This window comes from Mercenaria mercenaria, chromosome 2 (genome assembly GCF_021730395.1).
Source record: "Mercenaria mercenaria strain notata chromosome 2, MADL_Memer_1, whole genome shotgun sequence".
Lineage (NCBI taxonomy): Eukaryota > Metazoa > Mollusca > Bivalvia > Venerida > Veneridae > Mercenaria > Mercenaria mercenaria.
In genome coordinates, this window is record NC_069362.1 from 99,319,289 (window position 1) to 99,343,615 (window position 24,327).

The 24,327-nt window shown below is 36.2% G+C and overlaps 1 protein-coding gene across 1 annotated transcript in view; it reads left to right on the top strand.

Annotated features, from left to right (window-relative positions):
* LOC123562408 (protein qui-1-like) overlaps positions 1-24,086 on the top strand; it is a 51,692-nt gene extending 27,606 nt beyond the window's left edge. The window contains exons 8-24 of the mRNA XM_053537351.1: positions 218-1,603; positions 1,773-2,078; positions 2,532-2,765; positions 3,704-3,958; positions 5,420-5,543; positions 6,226-6,410; positions 6,993-7,121; positions 7,563-7,642; positions 10,343-10,522; positions 10,932-11,049; positions 11,411-11,601; positions 12,631-12,824; positions 14,425-14,587; positions 19,199-19,394; positions 20,749-21,036; positions 22,421-22,557; positions 22,945-24,086. Coding sequence (XP_053393326.1) covers positions 218-1,603; positions 1,773-2,078; positions 2,532-2,765; positions 3,704-3,958; positions 5,420-5,543; positions 6,226-6,410; positions 6,993-7,121; positions 7,563-7,642; positions 10,343-10,522; positions 10,932-11,049; positions 11,411-11,601; positions 12,631-12,824; positions 14,425-14,587; positions 19,199-19,394; positions 20,749-21,036; positions 22,421-22,557; positions 22,945-23,091 — 4,313 coding nt within the window. The 3' untranslated portion in view covers positions 23,092-24,086. The remainder of the gene's footprint in view (positions 1-217; positions 1,604-1,772; positions 2,079-2,531; positions 2,766-3,703; positions 3,959-5,419; positions 5,544-6,225; positions 6,411-6,992; positions 7,122-7,562; positions 7,643-10,342; positions 10,523-10,931; positions 11,050-11,410; positions 11,602-12,630; positions 12,825-14,424; positions 14,588-19,198; positions 19,395-20,748; positions 21,037-22,420; positions 22,558-22,944) is intronic.
* Positions 24,087-24,327: the final 241 nt, after the last annotated feature.

Consider the following 24,327-nt stretch of genomic DNA (forward strand, 5'->3'; position numbering starts at 1 on the left):
TAAACACTAACTCTCGATCCTGATCAGTACTTTTAACCACTGAAAGATTCTTATTACAATAATACGATCGTAGGGGGTAAAATGTAAAGCCAGTCATATATTTTATCGCACAATCATAGGTTGCTGGCTGTATCTTTGTATAACAGTTGCTACGGATGGTGTAGGATTTAATTTTACTTACACCTACATATCATGCATTATTTTCTCTTATTTGCAGAGGAAGATCAACCAAATGGCTTTGATCGGTCCAGTGCAAACTCGTCAAGTTCTTCGAGAAAGGAATCTCGAAACCACCCAGCTGCTCATCACTCCATCTCGAAACTTAAACAAGATGTGCTTTGCAAGGTACCAAAGTCTCATGCCCTGCAGCTAAATATTTCAAGTCAGTTAGAAGACTTTCAAGAAAGTAAAAAAATACATGACGATTACATCGAAAACTTTATTACAACTGTCACCAGAAAACTAGTCGGACTGACTGACAACAAAAATGCGAATAATTCTCTAAGATTGCTTGAAAAAGGTAGACAAAAGCACGCGTATGATTACAACGAAAAGTTGGTTCATTTGCACAGGTGTATTGATCTTTTCAATGATAGTCCCTTTACAGGCTTTGAAAAATACATTTCAAAACTTCAGGCCCTTTTGATAAATGGAGGCCGCTCAGATCATCAACTTAGTATTATCAAAGGCCCAGAGGGGTCAGGCAAGAGTACAATTATAGCAAAAATGTGTTATAGGGCCCGGGAACTATTTGGTAAGGATGCTGTTATAATTCCTGTTTTTGTGGGTCTGACGGCAAAGGCACTTCCAGCAGAGGATATATTCAGGGACCTGTGTTGGCAAATCAATTTAATTTTGAAACAAGAAATTAACATTGATACGTATTCGTTACGGAAGCTGACGAACTATTTTCACGGCTTGATGAATAGAGTGTCCAAAAGTACACGGCATTTGTTGATTTTTATCGATGGAATCGACAAAATGCAGTTGCTTCAGGAGCAGCAGACGACAACATTTGATGCAATTGATTGGCTTGCAACAAGATTGCCGCCAAAATTCCACATAACGGTATCGTGTTCGTCTACAGAGCATTCCGCCATTGTTAAACGAATTGAAAACAAATTGCTCAATAATGATGTCATTGTTTACATCAACAACATGTCAGAAGACGAAAGCGGAATGGTGCTTAACCAAATATTGTTCAAAACTAAGCGAAAATTAACAGAACACCAAAGAAAGGCTGTGATAAACTCATTTTCAAAAGACAGAAATCCTTTTGTCATAACGGAGGTTTCCAAGATGGCCACCAGGTGGCATTCCTGGAGTGAACCTAACATAATCGGAAGTCTACCAGATGTGATACCAGTGTCAATGGAAAGCATTATTGAAAATAAGTTAATTTCGCTTGAAAAGTCATACGGAAAAGTCATAGTCAGCGCTTTATGTATGTATATAACGCTGGCAAGGTACGGCTTGACAGAAGTTGAACTGATGGACGTTATGTCAGCCAACGACCAAGTCCTTATAGAGTCTCACCCACAGGGACAACCTATGGTGCTAAGGTTTCCTTATCATATATGGGCTAGAATTAGACACGAAATTGGTAACTATCTGCTTGTATTATGATTTTGGGGAACAAACATTCAACATTTAAGTAATAAATAGCATCCACATGTTGTTATAGTCCTTTTTACACTTTTAAAATTTCTAAATCTTTTTTTTTTATCTCAGCTACAGATAGATGACTTCCAGCATATAATTTTATTTCCCAGGATCATTGTTATGCAAGAGGTGTATTGGAAACAGAACGCTGTTTACCTGGATAAACAAACAATGTGTCGCTGCTGTTCGCCAGAGATACTTAAGCTCGCCGGAACACACTGTGCATGTGCACAGGCACTTAGCAAATATATTCATGGAGCAGTGGAACACGAGAAATCCATTCGTTGACTACGATGACCTCACCAAAGTTACAGAAGACGTTGATCGACTGCTAAGTCCTCAACCATTGGTCTACAATGACGTCATGTACAACCTCAGAAAACTGCACGAGCTTTGGTTCCATCTCTTAAAATCTGGTTTGTCCTTGAACTTGAAATATTATTGAAAACTCATGGGATTAAGCATTTAAACATTCAGATCGCAACACATAAAAAATGTGTTCACATGTTCTATTAAAATTTGGACTGAAACCGTCTTTTACAGCTGGTTAATGGAATGTTAAATTTTTTTTGTTTTTTTTCAAAATATGATAAAGTAGTTTCTTCTGATACTAAATTAAGATGTTAAAAGGCCCGGATGTCACCACAGAAACCACGTTATTATAACATACATATAGTACAGCGCAAATTCATATAGTATTTGTGATAAATTAATACAATTCATGTTATATAAAATATGCCAGTTATCATGTTGAAAGAGTATGTATAAATGAAATGGATACGTAAAAATAGAAGTTAGGCCACGAACATATTATTATTATTTTCCCACCTAAAATGTAGTCCTTACCTACATGTTTTATTTCTTAATAGGAGACACAGAACGATTCAAAGAGAACACATTTTGCAACTTTGAGTATCTATTGGCAATGGCTGATGCAGACAATATTCAGAAGGTTATGTATAACCTTGACCTTGTGAAGTCTTTCTTTGTTGACGAAGATATGCATTTGCTAGATTTGACCTTAATGACAGGCGGTGTAGCACTTCATACATCACCTCTGCAGTTAGCTAATGAGCTGATTGGGAGGATGAGGCAAATTAAAGGTAAAATATATGCTCCCTTGGTCAGTTTCAAGTCATTTATCTTATAGGTTATTTTACCAGTTGTTGGCATATTTTGATGTTTATATGTTACTTTTTCCGGCCTGTTAATAGTATACGTATACCCGTATATGTATATAAGAATTTTTTTACTTATTTCAAAATTATAAGAAAAAAATACTGGGTTCCCTAGATATCATCTCCGATATAAACCTATACTTTTTTACGCTGTGACAGTTGCCCGAGCCAGAATGAATATTATGTTGGTCTGCGTCAGTTTATCCGTACCAGGCAGGTAACGTATCAACGTATATCAAATGTTGAACGTAATATTACAAGTAATAGAAGCAAACAGACTTACTGATTCTAATCAGTAAGATTTTTTAGAGTAAAGAGTAAAGGTAAATTTTATTTACCATCGCTTTGTGAAACAATGAACATAGGCTCTGTAGAGCTTTTGACTGACCCTATTTTAAGAACAGTAAAAGCCAATTATACATTACCCACAGCAAGTTGCTAGTACCTATTTACAGCTGGGTCGACTATGGCAATTGTGATAAAGTGCCTTGCCAAAGGACACAACGCAAAGGGACTAGCCAGTAATCGAACCCGGAGGCTTCACCTCAATATGAAATCATCTTCTAAAGACCACTCGACCAATGCGTCCACCGTAGAGGTAATATTTGTGTATGAGGTCAGCACCCGCGATATGTAACAGTAGTAAAAGATTTTCACCTCCGATTTAATGAGGTAATGCAAATCTGGATCACTAAGACGCTTTGATTGGCTTAGTGGGAGCCTCTTTGCGAAACTGATCGGCGATTCCCAGCGGAGGCATATAATAATTAATCTTCAGGCAACAAATTAATGCACTTGGTTTCTCGTAGAGATTTCATCTTATTTCGTAATAACTATTTTCATATATAATTGTTTACTTACAGTTTATTTTCCACGTTACATTGAGCCATTGGTTACACAGTGTATGGAATGGTGTGATAATTATACTCTTCCCCTCCTGGTGCCCTTGACAACATGGCTGGATAAAGTGCACAAGCCATTGGTTACTTCAATGTCACATGACCAACCAATTACTTGCACTTCCTTGATGCCAAACGGACAACACATTATCATTGCTGCTGAGTACTCAATTTCAATGTTCCACATAGCAACACGACGAAAAGTTAAGTCATTCAAAGGTACGTACTAGCAATGTCAGCACAATGTTATATGTTAATAATTCTAACATGACACTATTTTGCCTGTCAAACCACAGGAGTCTGAAATTGATCAATAAGACTACCCACTATATATAAAATAAAGAAGTTATTTTATATAGAGTGGGTTCATTTTGAGTTATTAATATAAGTGGATGGTACAGTGTCCATAATCCGGCGTCCACAAATGGTTCGTTAAATATTTGGCCAAATCTCAAAGGTAACGTGGTTTGAATGCTTATCTTAATATTATTCCAGACGACCTTGGAACTGACTGGAATATTTTGGATTAAATAAAAAGATCATTCTAGAATGGTGTATGTGAAACCTGGTCAGAGTGTTCCAGGCCAGACTGGGTCCTCTAGAATAAAAAAGTAGGTAATTTGGTCAAATTACAGAAACCCTTGGCCATATGTTCTACTTTATTATCTTTATGAAACATTGTCAAAATGTTTATAAAATCAAGGTTAAGTCAAAATTGGATTATCTGGAATCAAAAGAAGGTCATTATGTAAAACCATATTTTCCACCAGATCTAGGCCCTATCTATTAGACTAATATAACATATGGGCAGAATTGTTTTCTATTTATGATGTTATGTAACACTTGTGTACCTGAAGCTTTCTTGAAAACACAACACTTGTATGACAGTTTTAAAATTTTTATTTCTTACGGAGAGCAGTTACTTATAAATGTTTTGTCTAATTTCACAGATATAATCAATGTTCAATGAGCCTTTTAAAACAGTTCTGCTAACAATTCTATTAACAACATTTCTTAATTATAAATGTACTTCAGCCTACCTTTTATCAATGATAATTGAGTTTTAACGGGAGCGGGACGACCATGTCCCTTGCCCGTCACCTGGGCTGCTTCCCCTCCACCCACCCCTTGTTGATCACATAGTATATTGAGTTTATAAAGGATTATACAGGAAAATACAACAGACACATTATTTCACTTCCTGTCCACCTGGTTATTTAACTTGGATATTAACGGATGTTTTACACCCCGAAGCTACTGCAGAGTTGACAAGTTTTGTCTGATTGTTAATTAATGAAATGTACAGTTTTCATCTTCTATAATTTTTAAAATTTTAAACTTCTGAAAGAAATACCCGAAATAAAATACAAAACACCTAAGCATTACACTACAATGAAGGATATATCAGGTTCCAAAGCTGGTTATCTGAGATAAAAAAAAGTAGGTCACTAGGTCAATTAATGGGAAATCTCATTGATACTGAAATCCGTAGTTTGCAGCCTGTACCATATCTGTATGAAACCAGAATGTTTATAAAATTTAGACCAGTCTGGCAAATTCCAAACTGTGCTGTATGTGGTACAAAAGTAGGGCAAAGATCAAATAATAGAAAAACAACTTAATAGTTTCGATTAGTGTACATCATCTTAAGTAAACTTCGCTCTCCTTCCTACTTTACAGGGCATACTGGAGAGATCACATGTATGTATCTCGACGCAAACAACAGGATGCTAACCTCTGGTGCGAAGGACAAAACAGTCCGAACTTGGAACCTCGATACTGAATCCTGCCTTGATATATACAGGTATGTATAAAGTAACTGATTATTTTGTAAGGACTTGTTTCACTAAACTCATCATTGGGTAGGGTGTGTAAATTACTTTTTCACGTTTACACATTTTGAACATGTATATGGATCATTGCTCAGGCGTTTTTATCAATCTGACTAAAGTACATCTGCTATTACGCTACGCTAGACGATCAAGTACTTTAGTCAGATTGGGCGTTTATGATAATAACTGTTTACGTAAATGTACTATAAAATGTAATTGAGGTTATACATTGGAAGTGGTTTGTGTCGTTAACTGGCTATTACGGTTTACTATAGTGTTGACCTGCCTTTTGACCGTAAATATTCTGAAATGTTCTCTATAAAGATACACTTCGCCTGAAGAGGCACACGTAAGTTGTGTTTCTAAATCCAGGGATTGATTTTATTTTGGTTGCTTGACTGCGCCTAGAACGTCCGTGATAGTTTACTCGAACAGCGGTATTAAAGCGGACGAAATCATCGATCCATATAAGCACCAACTTCAAATGTTGTCATATAACATGAAAAAAACATTATAAATGAAAGGAACAACAAAACTATACATGTCTGGAAGTTATGTTTAAAAACCTATGGCATCAATCTGTAAACAACCCCGGTGATATTTTAAACGGAAATGAAAAGACATTCCTTGTAATTAAATACAAGTTATTTTCAGGGACTTCAAAAGCGCTGTCACGTGTTTACTATGCCTGGAAGAGGAAGACTTGATTTGTGGTACTGAAGATGGATCTGTTGTCGTAAAAAGACTTTCTAATGGAGATGTCGTAAAAACCTTATCAATGCATCGAAAACGTGTAACAGCCGTCCGTCTGTGTAAATCAAATACAATATTAATAACAAGTAAGTTAATAAACGTCGAGAAGGAACACTTAGAATTGGTAAAACACACTTGACTGAGCAACTGACCTCGAAAACTGTTGTCATAACAAGCTGGCCAATCAAATTCCGTGACCTTATAAATAACCTCTAACGTTCAAAACTATTCTTTCAATTTTGGAGGCGACTCTCTAGCTGAACGCGCTCCGCGTATTTCATATTACTAAACCAGAGGAAGGAAAAGTGGCGTTGTTGAAACATGCCAAACATCTTATTTGTCACAAAGGTTAACATACGTTGTTACCTTCGAATGCATGGTCAATGTTTGAAAACAAACCTCACTGCGACCCTCTCATTGTGCGCAATAATTTCTATTCCTGTGTCATTTAAATCAGAATTTAATTTAGGTTTATTTTTAGAATGCGTTTCTCTATACTTTTGTTTTCCTCGTGTTGTCCGTTCGTCAGTTTGCCACAATTACGTTTTCCAAATTACACATCCTACAATATTTATGAGAGATCAAACTTGGTAGGTATGATTGTTATTGAAAACTAAACTGTGGGTTGAAGATAACTAATGGCGAGGTTGTTGTGTTTTCTGTTTTAGGCTCACTGGACAGTAAGATTATAGTGTGGTACACGAAGGACTGGAACCACATGAATATCATAGATGTTGACGTACTCAGCCCTATACACTGCATAGACATTTCTATTGATGGAACGTTTCTTGTTGCAGGTAAGATATTCTACAGGTTAAAGCCGGGGACTCTAGTTACCTCCCATGGCGCCAGTAAACTCAGACTGAAATAATCGTGCACATGCAAGTGTGTGCTTTTTTGCATGTTGATGAATGTATCTTATTTGTTGCTATAGTAACGGCTTATACGTTGATTATGTAATATAATGTTATGATAATGTGTAGGGAGAAGAAAAAATCTCGATCTTTGCACTTTATAAACATAGTGCTACAAAGTTCGCAGTACTGAAATACTAGAGGGAAATGAGAACTGCTTAACGCAGTCTAGATATAAGATACCAGATTAACATCTTAACCTCAATCAAGGTTTTCCGACATAATTTCTCTAGAATATAATGATTTGCCTTTGAAAGAACGTGCTTATCTTCCATTATAAGTTATTGAAATGACATCTGTAAAAGATTTAACTTTACACGACAGGTTGTGATAATTCCTCGATACACGTGATTGCCATGGCAACAGGAACAGTAGCTCAAACAATCCAGGTTCACAGTGGCATGGTTAGTTCTCATTTTTCATGAGCAAGTATATATTTTCACGTGAATTATGTGCATTACGTACGTTGTAGAAAGCTCAAAATAAACATTAATGAGATATAGTGATTCTAATTTCTCCTTTCGTAATAACTGTGTGCGTTTTTCTGATGTCAGACGGTAAAATGTCTTATTTGCAGAGTATTTTATGACCTGATATTAAGTTAACCGTTATCATTCGGCTTTTTCGGTCCGCGAGTGATATCTATAGACCATCTCATAAAATCTCTAAAGATTCATTTAGTTGAACTTAAGTTCAAATCTTAAAGTGCATGTCAAAATTTCGAAGCATGTCATTCAGCTGCCCCAAATCTGTTTTTTGTTTGTTTGTTTTGGGTTTAACGCCGTTTTTCAACAGTATTTCAGTCATGTAACGGCGGGAAGTTAATACGAAAGACCAAAGACCCGTGGTGACATTTCAACTTCATTATTTCACGATTTCTGCTTCATGATTTCACGATTTCCACTGGTGAAATCGTGAATTCGTGAAGTTGAAATCGTGAATTCGTGAAGTGGAAATCGTGAATTCGTGAAGTGGAAATCGTGAATTCGTGAAGTGGACATCGTGAAATCGTGAATTCATGAAGTGGAAATCGTGAATTCGTGAAGTGGAAATCGTGAATTCATGAAGTTGAAATCGTGAAATCGTGAATTCATGCAGTGGAAATCGTGAAATCGTGAATTCAGGAAGTGGAAATCGTGAATTCGTGAAGTTGAAATGGTGAAATCGTGAAATCGTGAAGTAGAAATCGTGAATTCATGAAGTGGAAATCGTGAAATCGTGAAGTTGAAATGGTGAATTCATGAAGTAGAAATCGTGAATTCATGAAGTGGAAATCGTGAATTCGTGAAGTTGAAATCATGAAATCGTGAAGTGGAAATCGTGAAATCGTGAAGTTGAAATCGTGAAATCGTGAATTCGTGAAGTGGAAATCGTGAATTCGTGAATTCATGAAGTGGGAATCGTGAATTCGAGAAGTGGAAATCGTGAATTCATGAAGTATGAAGTTGAAATCGTGAATTCATGAAGTTGAAATCGTGAATTCGTGAATTCATGAAGTGGAAATCGTGAATTCGTGAAGTGGAAATCGTGAATTCATGAAGTTGAAATCGTGAAATCGTGAATTCATGAAGTAGAAATCGTGAATTCGTGAAGTGGAAATCGTGAATTCATGAAGTGGAAATCATGAAATCGTGAATTCATGAAGTGGAAATCGTGAATTCATGAAGTGGAAATCGTGAATTCGTGAAGTGGAAATCGTGAATTCATGAAGTTGAAATCGTGAAATCGTGAATTCAAGAAGTGGAACTCGTGAATTCAGGAAGCAAAAATCGTGAAATCGTGAACTCATGAAGTGGAAATCGTGAAATCAAGAAATCGTGAAATCAAGAAATCGTGAAGTTTTTTTGTGAAATCGTGAATTCGTGAAATCGTGAATTCATGAAGTGGAAATCGTAAAATCGTGAATTCATGAAATAGAAATCGTGAAATCAGGAAGCAAAAATCGTGAAATAATGAAGTTGAAATGTCACCACGGGTCTTTCGTAAGTTAACCTAACAAGTGTTCCTGGATTCTGTACCAGTACAAGCCTGTTCTCCGCAAGTAACAGGTTTGTACTGGTACAGAATCCAGGAACACCCAAATCTGTAGAAGTATCAAGTCTCGAGCAGCAGCATAGCACATCATGCCTTGGTAACAAAGTTAGTAGAAACAACGTGTGTACCTTTTGGGCATTTTGCAATGAAAACTACCTGATATGAGATTTAATGGATTTTACCTTCTTCTTCATGAGATGGGAAACCGTACGGACCAGATATATTAATATATCTTGGACAAAACTGAAAACGAAACTGTTTTATTTTATCAAACACCTATTTTTATACACGTATATATTTATTGGCGTTGTAATATGAGTTTTTATAAAACATAAAACAGTCTTTGCGATACATAAAGATAATTACAAAGTACATTACAAAGCCTATATTAAATAAAACAGTACATAATTCCAGTTTAACATTTAAGGGAAAGCATATAGTTATAACTGACATAGCTCAACAAAACGCTATACTTATCTGTTATGTCCTAAACAATGCATAAAAATCTCTTGAATAGTATGTTTTCAAATTCTTCTTTAAAAATTCTATGGATTTAGACTATTACTCAAATATAGGAAATGAATATTCAATATAGTTTCTAGTTGCGTATGTGGCAGACTTGTGCATTTAGCTCATAGATATTTACAATGATTTGGATCTTAATTAAATCACGTATAGAAACAAACTTGACTGTGTAACAGTGACTCACGAGAGTCAGGTCATTAGACTAAATTACATAGATCTTGATAACCTGATGCTGAATGTGTGTTAGGTTTTACTGAATTTCAGAAAAGAACTTTCCCCAGAAAACACTCCATTCATGAAGCATTTAGCTAAGTTATCATTTTTCATTTAATATTTATTTGATTTGTTGTCTTATTAATGTAGTAGGGTAGAGTATAAGGGTGCACTTAAACTTCCTTGGTATTGAGCTAGCTTTTATAGCAACGTAGTAGAGTGTCCGCCTTAAGTGTGAGAGGTGACGGGTTCGATTTCCGGTCAGGTCTGAAGTATTTTCAGCCTGTTGAAAATGAAATGTGTGTCTTGATAAGTTGTATTTTTTCATCTAGATAAACAGTGTGTCGATTTGTTCAGACAGTCATCACTGCGTGGTAGCAACATCTAGCGGGGATGTGTACCTTTACAACTTCCGCGCCAATGAAGTTCTCAACGTATTCAAGGGACATAAACATGGTGTGACTTCTACAATGCTGTCAGAGAACGGACAACTTGTAGTGACGGCATCAAAGGTAAAATCATGTCAATCGGTGTATGCTAAAATTAAAAATACATACACATATATACATGAGAAAAAAGAAAATCAAAGAGATATACGTAACACTTTGTACAACAAATCTAGCCTTTAACAGCCTTTTATGATCAAATTGCAGGTTAAAATGAGAGTGCCTTGCCGTTAAATGAATATTAAAGAGAATTACAGTCAGTATTAGTTGATATGAAGCCAACCACACACTTGTTCTAGATTAATCTTTTAGCCTCGGTTGCGATTTAGCCTCGGTTGCGAGGCAGTGTACATCTGTTTGTCGTTTTGAGCTCTGATATGATTGATACTATACCAAATTATAAAAGGCGGGCAAGAATCGTGTCTGCATTTTTAAATTATGCCGGTATTTTACCAATGATAGCATTTATTTTTAGCACGAAATTATCGTATGGAGTTTGTTGAAGCGTTATACAGTGGAGACCTATCATGATATTCACAGTGGACCTGTTACCTGTATTGCCATGACGCCAGACAGCAAGAAACTAATATCAGGTACAGTTTAGAAAACTGACTGGGTCCCTGATACATAGACAGTACTATGCATGCACTATGACGAAATATACTTATTAAATGTCAACGACGTTCTTAAGTGGTAGTGGACACACCAGTGACACCCTTTAGGAATGCAATAATCGCTTAAAGCTCGCCTATGTGCCAGTACACGTTTAGTTTTATAAAATATCAGTCAACACGTAATTCTGTAAGCTTTCCCCGCTGTCCTTTTTGCAGTCAGTCACATGTCTCGTAGTCGAAAAGAACAGTGCTTAATGTGTGCGTCCTATAATGACATTTGTATTGTCTTTGGCTAAATGGCTTTTAGTTCCGTAGATGGTAAATTCTACCCCTTTTATAGGTAGTCAGGATGGGCTTTTGAAAACATGGAACCTTGACATAAGTGACTTTTCCGAAAATTTCGCCGGTCACACCGCTGCAGTGACGTGCCTTGATCTCGCCAGTGATAACTCTTTTGCTGTATCCGGATCAAGTGACAAGACATTGAAAGTGTGGAGCATTACCATGGCAACCGTCATTACAAATTACAAAGTGAGTGTACGAAATCTGATTTTAGACCCATTTCATTATGTAGCTAATGTTATCAATGGAATAAAATTTTGTTGGAGGGGTGTGTTTTATGACAAAAGAAATATTGTACAACGCAATTTAAGCATCAGGCTTTTTCTGCCAGATTTATGCCTTGGCCTGGTGTCACGAATATTGGCGACACCAAATTACAAGTGTATCAACAAAGAAACAAAATTAGCTCTAACTGCTATATAGAAATGGTTCAATCCTTTAATTGGATGAAGATGTACCTAGATTGTTACAGGGAGAGTAACTCGGATGTTTTAAGTCTTCAAACACAGAACCGTTGGACTATGCTTTGTAGGAAGCCAAGAAAAGACGAGAGTAGAAGCATGCTATAAAATCACAAATATACTTTAAATTGATATTTAGGATGACTGAAAAATGGATAAGTATTTCAGAATGACTTCTGAATGTCAAACATAAGTGAGAGCGGGATAGATCACTGAACATATAGTATATTTGTATCTTGTTCAGATATAAGTTCAATCTAGGTACATCTTCATCCAAATAAAGGATTGAACCGTTTCTATATAACCGCCTCGATAGCTTCATGGTAGAGCGTCCGCTTCGAGTGCGGGAGGTCGTGGGTTCGATCCCCGGCCGCGTCATACCAAAGACGTGAAAAATGGCACCAGTAGTTCCCTTGCTTGGCGCTCAGCATTAAAAGGGAAACTGGCCTCTTCTCTCATACCCTCGTGGCGATGGATTCCATCAGGAATGAGGTGTCGAGAGTGATTATTATAAGTTGTAGAACTTCCTTTGCAATCGACCTAAAATAAATTATGTATAAAAACTCTCAGCATTCTTATTTGCGAGTCCTTTTTCAACTTTCACTGTTACTTTTCCGTACACTACTAAAGATGGTGCTTCACCTTCTTCATTTGTAAGCATGTTGGTCTGATATTAAACGTTGAACATTTTCTAAACACAATCTATTTGCAAACAGTATATTTTTATAATGTCTGTCTTTCTTTCAATTATTTTCAGGGACATGACAAGGTAGTGAGCGGCGTTTACGTTTTATCGGATAATCGACTCGTCCTATCGTTCGATGTGTCTCAAAAAATTCACATGTGGAGAGCAGAGGACGGTCAGACAATGAGACTGTATGCAGGTCCAACCCTGCTACATCTTGTTGCTCCAAACAGCCAGCGTTGTATATCTGGAGGTGGAGATAACAGGTGTTAGTTTACAATATATTGGAATATTACGGTGCCCCTAAAGTGACATGTTACACACATTTTTTCCAATTAGGTAATGTGAGACTTTTTTTATTTCGTTTAAACGAAATCATTTCGTTTAAACGAAATAAGTTATTTCGTTTAAACAATAACTCATTTTGTTTAAACGAAATAACTATTTCGTTTAAACGAAATGATTTCGTTTAAACGAAATAACTTATTTCGTTTAAAAGAAATCATTTCGTTTAAACGTTTAAACGAAATCATTTCGTTTAAACGAAATCATTTCGTTTAAACGAAATAAAAAAAAGTCTCACATTACCTAATTGGAAAAAAAGTGTGTAACATGTCACTTTAGGGGCACCGTAGAATATGGACACAATCACTGCTCTGCTTTTTCCAAACAATCTCTGATCTATCTTAATCTTTACCATGCTAAATTTCTAAAATGTACTGGTCCATCATTTAGTTTAGGCAGTAGCACATATTATTCAAAGTGGTGTTTACTCAAAATTTACTGACTGAATAGCTAACAGTGCAGACAATGATCAGCCTGCACGGAATGCGCACGATACTCTTGGTCTGCACTGGTCGCAAAAGCAGAATCACTAGCCACCAGCAAGCTAAAAGTTAAGACAATTAAGTTTTAAAAAAGGATTATTACCGACTTAATTAACTGCGATTGTTCATCAAAAGTATGATAATTATTACGTTTTCAACAAACCAAATCAAAGGGTTGAGTAGTGGGGTTATCTTGGTCAAATTGAACAGGATGAATTTTGTATGGAACATATGTATTTTTTCAGGCTTTAAGAAGGAATAAACGTTTGATCTTTTTTTTTTTCAAACATTGTTCCCACAATGAAGAAACTTATTTTTTGGCAATTCTTATTTACATCATTGCGTGTAGTTTTATAGCTTAGACAAAAAAAAAATATTGTATAGATGAATATTCATGACTGGTTCTAATTTAAGTAGATCTTCTTAAGTCATCATGGTACTGAATGTACCTTGCTGTGAGTATTTATTATCAGTCTGACTAAAGTAATCTCCAGTTACGCTACGCTTAGGATCTGAAGACGTGCTGTTGATAGCCATGTTCTGACCACCCTTCCGCTAGCCAATCAGAGCCTTGCTTACAACATTTTGAATGTGAAAGTAGAAGTTTAAAAAATCTACATTTAGCCTGGGTTTTTAATATTTACAATTCTTATGACGACCACATCGTGTTTTAAGAGAAATCATATGTCACGGTACGGACTTGGTCACGTAAGGTGTCAGACAGCGGTTAGCTCAGTCGGTAGGGCACTCGCCCTGTAAGCGAGGGGTCCCGGGTCCGAGCCCCGGACTGACTACACATTTTTCTTACCCTTTGACATTCGACTCTATTTTGATGGTTCAGCAATTTCGAAAATCCAAATATGAAGAAAGATGAATGTGAATGGGTCATCCTGCGATCTTCTTTAGAAGATCAAGTACTTTAGTCAGATTGTTTTTATTATCTCCTTCCGTTTATAATGTCTTTTTATTAAGCTATTAATCTCCCGTTTAAGTTAATATAAACAGAAGTCAAAATACTAATTATCCCCTATTATCAAAGGTTACAGATATGGAACTTGTCGGATGGTTCAGTATTAAAGGAAATAAGTCACACTGATAAAGTCACATGTCTGAAATGTACAAAGGATAGTCAGTATTTGGTGACAGGGTCGCAGGATCGTTCTGTGAAAGTCTGGGAACTAGACACCGGAAAAATTGTTCAGGTAACAAAATTTTAGTTCAGGTTCCGGCAACATGCCGCCAGGTGTGCAACATAAATTTCTTGGCCGTAAGATCTCGGTAAAATACGTCTTTGAAATGGAGAAATCTCATTCACAAAATGCTTGTTCTTCTTAATGCAACATGCTTTCGGATGTACGTTAAATTTCATGAACTTGAGATCGCCTTGAAACAGAAAAAAATCTATTTAACAATATGTCATTTAACTTTACGGCAGCATATATACCTTCAATTGTTACATCGAGTGGAGAACTCATTGAAAAACACCCTTGAAATAGAGTCAGTTCTTTCATAAATTAGCTACTGAAAACAAAACTATACAGGCTGTTTTAAGCTGCATTTATCAAAATATTGTGTTATCTTTTGAAGAATTAGAAAATTCAATAATAAGCATATTCAACAATTTTTTAATGTCAGCAAGTTTATTGTTCGATTAAATGTGCAGTAATGTAGCATACTACATATAGGTGGACGGATAGCTCAGTGGTTTGCACACTGGCCTTCCAATCCTGAGGTCGGGGGTTCGATCCCCGGCAGCTACTCGGGAATTTTCAGAAACGCTTTTCAGTGTTTCCCACCTAACTAGAGGTGTACTGGTCAGGAACCCAGGCAATCCTTGCGTGTATCAGTGCTATACACTGGGCACGTTAAAGAACCAGGCTGTCTATTCGCAACGAGCTAGGCTAAGTTAGCCGGACAAGCCTGTATCTGATTTCTGATCTCTCTGTCGTGGGGGCTTTGTCTCACTCTGTCCCTCTGGTCAGATCGCTCTGTGTCTGTACTAGTAGAGGATGAATTATGCGCCCTGTGTGGCTGCATTTGAACTATGTAAAGCGCCTTTGAACGTGAAATTGATCATGAAAAGGGCGCTATATAAATCTGGTATAATAATAATAATAATACTCGAATAAAGCAATTGTTTTGACAGTTTTCATTGTACATTGCATATATGAAAATTACTTGTAAATATACATATATCACATAGTTCCGTAGATATTGTTTAAGTGAAAATTTTACATTATATTATATTTACTTAGTGCCAAACTAAATGTCTTTTTCTTTCTATTCATTTCCCTGCTAAAAATTCCCTTACAACTTCATTTTAGGCATTAAACGAGGGAAAATGATATTTGCATGTTCTTAGATGTCTTATATGCAATTGGTTTAATGATAGCCCAATTTTGTTTAACTGGAGCCCATTTCATGAAGCCTACTGAAGACAAAGTTAGAACTTTGGTACGAGGTGTTTCACAAACATCATTTTAGGTATATTCACTATAAGTATACGGGTATTCGTAGAAGAGGAGTTAAACATAAATAACATAGCCTTGACTTAAAATTGAATTAACGGCACCTTTATAAAACGATACGACTTATAGCCTTTGAAATAAATGTGTTTTTAAACTTCGTACTTTGGAGAGAACTTACGCACTTCTTTGAAACGGGCGAGCATAAGCGCTCATGACGTAGATTTTTATACAACGGAGGTACCAGAATATAAACTAAGTAAACAATGTCATTAACCCAGTAATAATGAAACCAGCGTAATTGTAATTAAACACTGATCAGCTCCTTCAGCTAAGTGGTCCATATAATTAGTGGCACGTAAATACGCCGATGTACTGTTAAAATCCTAAAATTAACATCCGGTATAAAATATTCAAAGAGAAGAAAACTAGTACTTTTAATTACGTCAGCATACAGTTTAGGTAACTAGAGATATTGTAATCCAATAATTCGTCCCCAGTGTGAAATAGATCGTAATTCAATGAGTTGAGAAGTAATGCATTAAATGTAATGTATTAATGCATCAGTTCATACTATCTTATTTTAGCTCGATATTGATGTAACCTTCACGTTTGAACCATTCTCGAGTCCACTTTCTGGAAAAGACAGTACTGGTGTCATATGAGAAAGCATGTTCGTAACCCCAGTGGGACTCGAACCCACGATCACCGGGTTGAGAGGGCGACTCTGCTGGTCCACCACTCCCCTTTTTACGATGTATTAGAAAATATTCAAGAAAATATTGTATAATATATTATATGTATGAGTTACAATTTCATAGATTTTTCTTGTTTCCCTTCTTATTGTTACCGTAAAGAACATATCCCTATTGAGTATTTTCGTGTTTCCGTGAGCTTCAAACAACACGTAATGCAGACTAATGCATGTAGGAAGGTTTTCTGGTCCAGCGGCCTTGCAGGGCTTGAGATATACCAGTATTGTTTCTACGACGGCCTTGTTGATGGAGAAGTCGTATATGGAGGGATATAGAACTGATGGAGAAGTAATCCATAATGGTATAGAATGTCTGCGAAGTCTGGGATGTCTCTCGTCATAAGAGGTGCAATTGCTGATTAGCTGCCTGATTAAGGATGACCTTATTTTGGTGATGGTTTGTCAAACCCTTTCCGCGGACTGGGGTTTTACCACTACTGTCGCAGCGCTTCTATTTAGTGACGATATAAAGCCTCTTGTTTGCTTCAATGTTCACGATGTCTTATATGTAACGTGTTTGTTTTCTGTCGACCATTTATCACTAGCAGGAAAGGTCAACTCCTAATCACGCCGCAGGAAGAGGGCATTCAAGAAACCTCAGTTTGGTTGACTGAATCTTGTAGCGCTCATCTTAGAGGATACCGTTTCTTCTAATATAATGGTGAAGTGTCGCTCGCTGCAGGCTGTTCATTTTGATGGGTCAGAGTTCGTGTTATTGTTAGTCATGAACGATGAGATTAAACTTTGAACATTATCTCGGAGAGTTTGAAGGTATACGTTCAGCCAAAGCAGTACTTTTCTTGTTGATTTAAGAAATAAGTTATAGCAAAAGAGTGTTTCAACACTATTTATGCACGATGGGCGGTTATACGTCGGGCGTAATAATTTCACGAGGACGCAGTCCGAGTGAAATTATTTGTACGACGTATTACCGCCCGAGTGTATAAATAGTGTTAAAAACTCTTTTGCTATATATTATTTCGATTCTAATATGCCCTTAATCTTAAACAGTAGATAAAATATAATAGCGCTCTTTTTTGTCGCAACAAAAACTTTGACGTCACCACACTTTAACGTGACGTCATTCTAGCGTAAGCGTGTTTTAACAGAGAAAAGCATTTTAGAATGTCTGTTCCTTGGGGCCTCTGGAGCTATCTTCATATATGCAAAGTTATTATTACTAGCTCCTGGCATAGCTTTGCATATCAGGACAAGACCTGCGTCTAATAGGCAACTATTGATTGAAAGTGAAAAATCGTTGCTGTCCCAGTCAGTGCCAAATAGATTATTGTCACCTGCAATCCAGATTGTAGAATTTGGGAAATCCCTCTGCAGGTCTTCGATATAGCTATTACACACTCCCTTCAAGAACAATTTGCGGAGAACTAGGCAACAGACAACTCGGTAGATGTGCTGAACGTTACCTCTGTCCATCGTGGTGATCTCCGGTCAGTCCAGCCAAAAAAAAAACTGTAGTCATAAAAGATCAGCTGTATTTCAATGACTTCTTTTTAAAGAAAGCCAAGTTTTGACTGTGAATAAAATTACTTCGCTGAGTAGAATCCAGACTGGTATATGCTTTGCACATACTAGTAAACTTTAGCAGTTCGGGGGCTGTTAGAGCCGTACTCGGTTGGCGTGGAGTTGATATGTACTGCGGTAGGCCGATAGAGCTATCAAATGAGCTGCAATTGTGTGATTCCAAGCTGTTTGTTGGTGATTTGGTGTCTCTGTCTGTCTATATTATTAGACAAGCTATCCTCGCTACAGCTCTGTATTGGTTCATAATGTATACAGTGTCTGCAAGTTGGATTTCAAACGGGGTTGTTGAAATGTTTAAGGATTTACAGCTATCATGTCAAGCTAACATTGCTGGCCTTTGAAGACTTCCAATTTTGCATGAGCATACATTTGACATGAAATCACATGTCGCACGTGTCACATGCTACACAACTTTGGTTGGGTCAAGATGAACACTTTTTACGTCCGGAGTTAAGTTGTGACATCTTATTGAAATATTTTATATTAGTGAAAATATATGCTTACATGTACGGATAACAATGAAGCATTTAAAGTTGTTCCCAGATTGAATACGTACATGCGCGGTCATTTGTTGTTGACGAATGAAGGACACGGTCACCAAGTCTCACAGATATATCATAAATAGATCCAACTAAGAAAACAAAGTGAAAGGTATATCGGACTACTCCTCACCGGAAGGGGTTTACTTCTATCTCAGTGGATGACTTATTTTCACAACAAAGAGTGCGGATCAGAATGTTAAAATTCGGATTTTTGAGCCTTTATGCAAACATTAATGAGAAGTGGGATGTGATGGAACCTATCTTCAACAAACGTCCGTTAGTCTCGATTTCTAAGTAAAGTAATAATGTGTTCCTTTTTAAACTGGAACACGTCTGCCACAGTGATAGACGCTGTAGCCACCCCCACCACACCTTTCTCGAAAAAAGGCACTAGTTTAATCAAAAAGCCATTTATTTGTGATTTTAATAATCTACTGACCTATCTAGACTTTCTACCATATATCATTTACTTTGTTATCAAACATTGTTTTCTTTTCCCTCTACATTTAGATTGTCGTTGACCATAGTTCTTCAGTTCGTTGCTTGGCAATCACGTGCGATAACGAGACGATACTTGCGGCGGGAGATGACGGGATTATCCACGTGTGTAGTCTCACATTAGGCAGTATAGAGAAAAAACTCGTCGGACATTTCCACAAGGTCACGTGTCTTAACTTGACAGCAGACGATTCTGTTTTGATTTCAGGTATTTTAAGTTCTAAATTATATATAATTGTAAGTTTATTTTAATGTTTGTTTATGCTCTCTTGTCACCATTATTGAGAGGACTGAAGCCATTATGACTGATTGGACAAGTGTGTCTTATGCACATTTACTTTCCGTGTCATTTCTTTTAGTCCAGGCATTGCGCAAGAATGCAACTGGTAACCAGTTTTTCATTAGTTAGCGGCTCACCATCTGACCATATGGAAATGGCCCCAGTTTAATTTGAACCTTCAAAGTCCCCTATTATACTTCCATTTTACCTTTAATAGTCTGAGTCTTTTAAAGTGCCACAGCAGTCTCAATGTAAAAATAATGGAGTTAAGGTAGTTCTGCACTTTCGGATCGAAATTTTTTCTACAATGTAGAATTTGATTAAACTCTGAGTTTTCAAAACTTCAGAATATACAAAATGTATTAAAATTCAGCAAATAAAAAGATAGGGTCGTGTGCTTGATTTTTTGCTAGACTAATATGAAAAATTTGGATCTTACGCAATTTTTCATATTGGGAGTCTATGGGAAAATCGCAACTTTCATAACATTTTCGCGAATAGAATTTTTTTTAAAATGTAGATTTTAGTGAAACTTCTCACAAAGGTAAATAAACATATGGCCTATAATATGGTGAAATAAAATGTATAGGTCCCTGTGCTTACTTTTGAGATATTTGGCCATGACTAAAGTGAAATGCCCATTTCAAACTATATTTAAGACATTATTTTGAATCATTTAACGTGTCATATGTTTTCATATGATATTTTAACTTTAGAAAGATAGTAACAGTGCCATTTTAATCAATCAATTCACAGGTTGCCATTAAGTCATAAACTGATTTTCATTTCCGTACGCCGAATCCAGGTTTTATTCTACGTTTTCCGGATAAAAGACGTTGCGCCATCACTTCCGGTTTTTCAAACTTGCAGAACTACCTTAAAATTACAAGGGCGATAAAGAAATTGATAAAAAATGGGAACTTCCTTATTGAAAATAAATGGAAATAACTTCAAATGGTCATTAGGAATTTATGACTAATGATAAGGAAGTTTTGAGAAAAAGTGGGGACATGTGCAGAAACAGATGCGGAAAAAATGTGATTTGGGAATGTATTCTTTTCGTAATTATGTTGTTTGAAATACAGTTACGTTATTTAATATCATATCCATCAAACTTGCTCATATATCATTTACTGAATCAAAATCTCTTTCTAAAAGTTTGGAAATATGGAAAAATAAGCACATGGTTATTATTTGAATTGTTTTAGTTTGAAGAAGTAAAGAAGTATTATTCTTTAACAAGTATGACTATAAAATCATAATTTTATTCGTCTTACATCAGGTTCCCTCGATAATACAATTCGTGTCTGGAACTACAGGCGTGGAACACAGCTCACCATGTTTGACACCCACTACCCGGTACTTGGTCTTGTGATGACAGACACCGCGGACCGCATAGGTGTCATGCTCGCAAACAACAATTATGTCCCAATAATATGCCTGCACAATTCCCCAGCCAGGCCAAAACCACCGAAACCAGTTGATAATGCATTGTCAGTCATATCGATACAGGGAAGCCTTGTGTACGGACTAAATCCGTCTACGATCGATAGCCAACAGGACTTATCAGGTGAAAAATATGTTTTCAACTGGTTTTCGTTCGATATTTGACTAAGACTGATTATACTTTTATTCTGATGCTGGATTCTTTGCCTTTAGAGATTTCCTTTGAACTTCGACTTAGTGTTTATCCTTTTACCAAAATATAACGGCCCTGCAACACATAGTCAAAACAAGTTTTACAACTTTTTGCATTTTGCACGTTTTATGATATAAAAGCTTTGACAGAATCTCTTACTATACTTCGGGATCCTGCAGGTATTATTTCAGGACTTTTCATCAGTTAAATATATATTTCAAAAGCTAGCAATGTACTGGATTTTTTATGCTCCACGAATGGCGAGCATATAGTTGGCGCTTTGTCCGTCACACTTTTGTCCGGAGCATTACTGGAAAAGTATTAATCATGGCATTTGATTAAAACTTCACACAATCATAGAGGCCATTGAGACAAAGAGCAGTGTTAAAGAAACATAACGCTATCTTACCTAGTTTTTGAATTATCTCCCTTTATTTTACAAAATAAGGATTGTCCGGAGCATTACTTGCAAAGTATTAATGGCATTTCATGGAAACTTCACAAAATGATAGAGGACATTGACGGAAAGTGCAGTGTTAAAGAACCTTAACTCTACTTTACCTAGTTTTTTAACTATTTCCCTTTGTTATACAAACTAAGGCTTGTCCGGAGCATTACTTGAAAGAAATGCATTTCATTGAAACTTCACAAATGATAGAAGCCATTGACGAAAAGTGCAGTGTCAAAGAACCATAACTGTACCATACCTAGTTTTTTAATTATCTCTCTTTATTATACAAAATAAGGATTGTCTGGAGCATTACTTGAAAAGTATTAATGGTATTTCATTGAAACTTCACAAAATGATAGAGGCCATTGACGGAAAGTGCAGTGTCAAAGAACCATAACACTACTTTACCTAGTTTTTTAATTATCTCACTTTATTATACCAAATATTGTTTGTCCGGAGCATTACTTGAAAAATATTAATGGCATTTCATTGAAACTTTACAAAATGATAGAGGCAAAAATTTCACTTAATGCCCCTTGCTTAAATTTTCTCCCTTTATTCAATTTTCTTATTTTTATTATCTCCATTTTTTGTTTGTTTCTAATACGTTACTCCCTATATTGGGACAAGCACATGCATCGGGGAGCATTCGGTTTTAACGATTCATTGTTTGGAATTATTTTGAGAAACATTTTAGAAACAAAACGGTAATTTAAAAAAACTAATTTTAATTTGTAGAAATAGGACTATTTCACTAAAAATAAAATGAACACAATTTCAATAACTTAGAATTGGTTTAGACGATTTTATTGCGTGATAAAGTTGCTACATTATGGCGTATTGCAGTCTCTGCTGTATATTTAGACTTTAGCAGTGAAGAAGGACACCATCTACCCATCAAGCCAAAACCATCTCAAAGATCTCGTGTTCCAGTGACATATACAGTGCCGGCACGACGGCGCCGGGAGTCATCAGTATCCAGTATACCACAGATAATCCAGGTCTAAAAATATTTTGTATTCGTTCACTGTCTGGTAAAAGAAAGTAAAGTGACAAATGTTAACATAAACCAAATCCCTCGATACCATAATCTTTATATCATCAGCTTGTTACAGTTATAAAATCACGAGCAAATGTCCTTTCAAAAAGTATTAAATGCTTTAAGCGAATACAAAATACATCATAGTCGCCTGATATTTATGTAATATGTTTCTAAAGTAACCGTATAATATATATATTCGCCAAGACACAGAAAAGACCGTCTAATGTTCACAGTCCGTTCAGAAAAAATATACTCTTGACCACTTGTGTTTTCGCCTTCAGATAACATCATAATAAACATGTGCCGCCATTCAGTTTGCTTTAATATCCATTTATTCTTTCAACAGCATTCTCCAATACGGGCACCCATCCAGACGACAGTAAAAGCCCAAGAGAAACGCCGACTGAAATTCCCGCTCCCGAGAAAGGTTGACAAACCCAAAACGGCCGAAAACACGGACACAAAACAATCTCATATATGCAGAATATTGTGACATCTTAAGTAAAACTTATAGATACAATATGATAAAATGTCATTTCTACACATGTATTATAAGTTTGTTCATAGATTTGATATTTTTTCTGGTCTTCATGGATATGTAAACCAATGCCGAATAACGAAGTCATTAAATAAAGCAGTCCAAAGGGCTTTATGTTAACCTTTAGCCAGCTAAATTTCTAAAATGGACTTGTCCTTCTGGTCTGTACCATTTATTATTTGAAGAGATGTTCCATGAACATTTATTGATTGAATAGTGAACATTGCAGACCATGATCAGACTGCACGGACGTGCAGGCTGATCTTGGTCTGCACTGGTCACAAAGGCAGAATCACTTGCCGCCAGCAGGCTAAATGTTAAATGCGTTTCGGGGTTTTTTATGTTCGTTTTTCGACCAAAACCTAATTGACAATAACTGTTTTATTATTAAATTCACCAGAAAAGTTATCAGATCCAAACTGGTAACTGGTAACTGGTCATTTTTGCCAGTACTTTGTTATGACATCAAATGTTGTTACCGTCACTGCTGGAAGTTAGTTGTAACTGTGCTTAAACTTAGAAAATGACTGTAAATATAGATTTAATAATAAACGAAAAGTGTTAAAATCAAGATACATATAACACTCTTCATTTTCTTCGAACAGCTGTTAGGTTCACCGAATCAGTAACATGGTTTTAATACATGTAGATTTAAACATGCTTGTTAACATTACATTTAAATTTCAACATATTTCTTAACATTACATTTAGATTTCAACATGTTTCTTAACATTAAAGTTAGATTTATTGGGTTGTAGATATTGTTTTGTAAAATAAAACCTTTTTATTTTCTAATATTTCGTAATTTGATATCAGTATGAGCACAATACGTATCCCACCAATTGTTAATTTGAATCTCATAAATTACAGGGTTCCCTCTCTACATCGGCCCTCTGAACAACAATTCCCTCCTTGCAACAACACTTGATACTGGCTCCAAGATATGCTTATTGTTCTTTATTTGACCTCTCTACAACTACCCTCTCGGAAAAACAAACAAATTTTCCGTCTCCCAACAGGTGTTGTTGTAGACAGAAAGCACTGTACTTACTACAGTACTTGTTTAAACCTATTTCTATGTTCTTTCTAAAAAGAGCAATTTGAACTAGCTTCACATCCCATTGTACCCATGTTTCTCTATAGAGGACAATAGTGAAAAAATGTAGAAACAGATTAATGTTGTACAAAAAT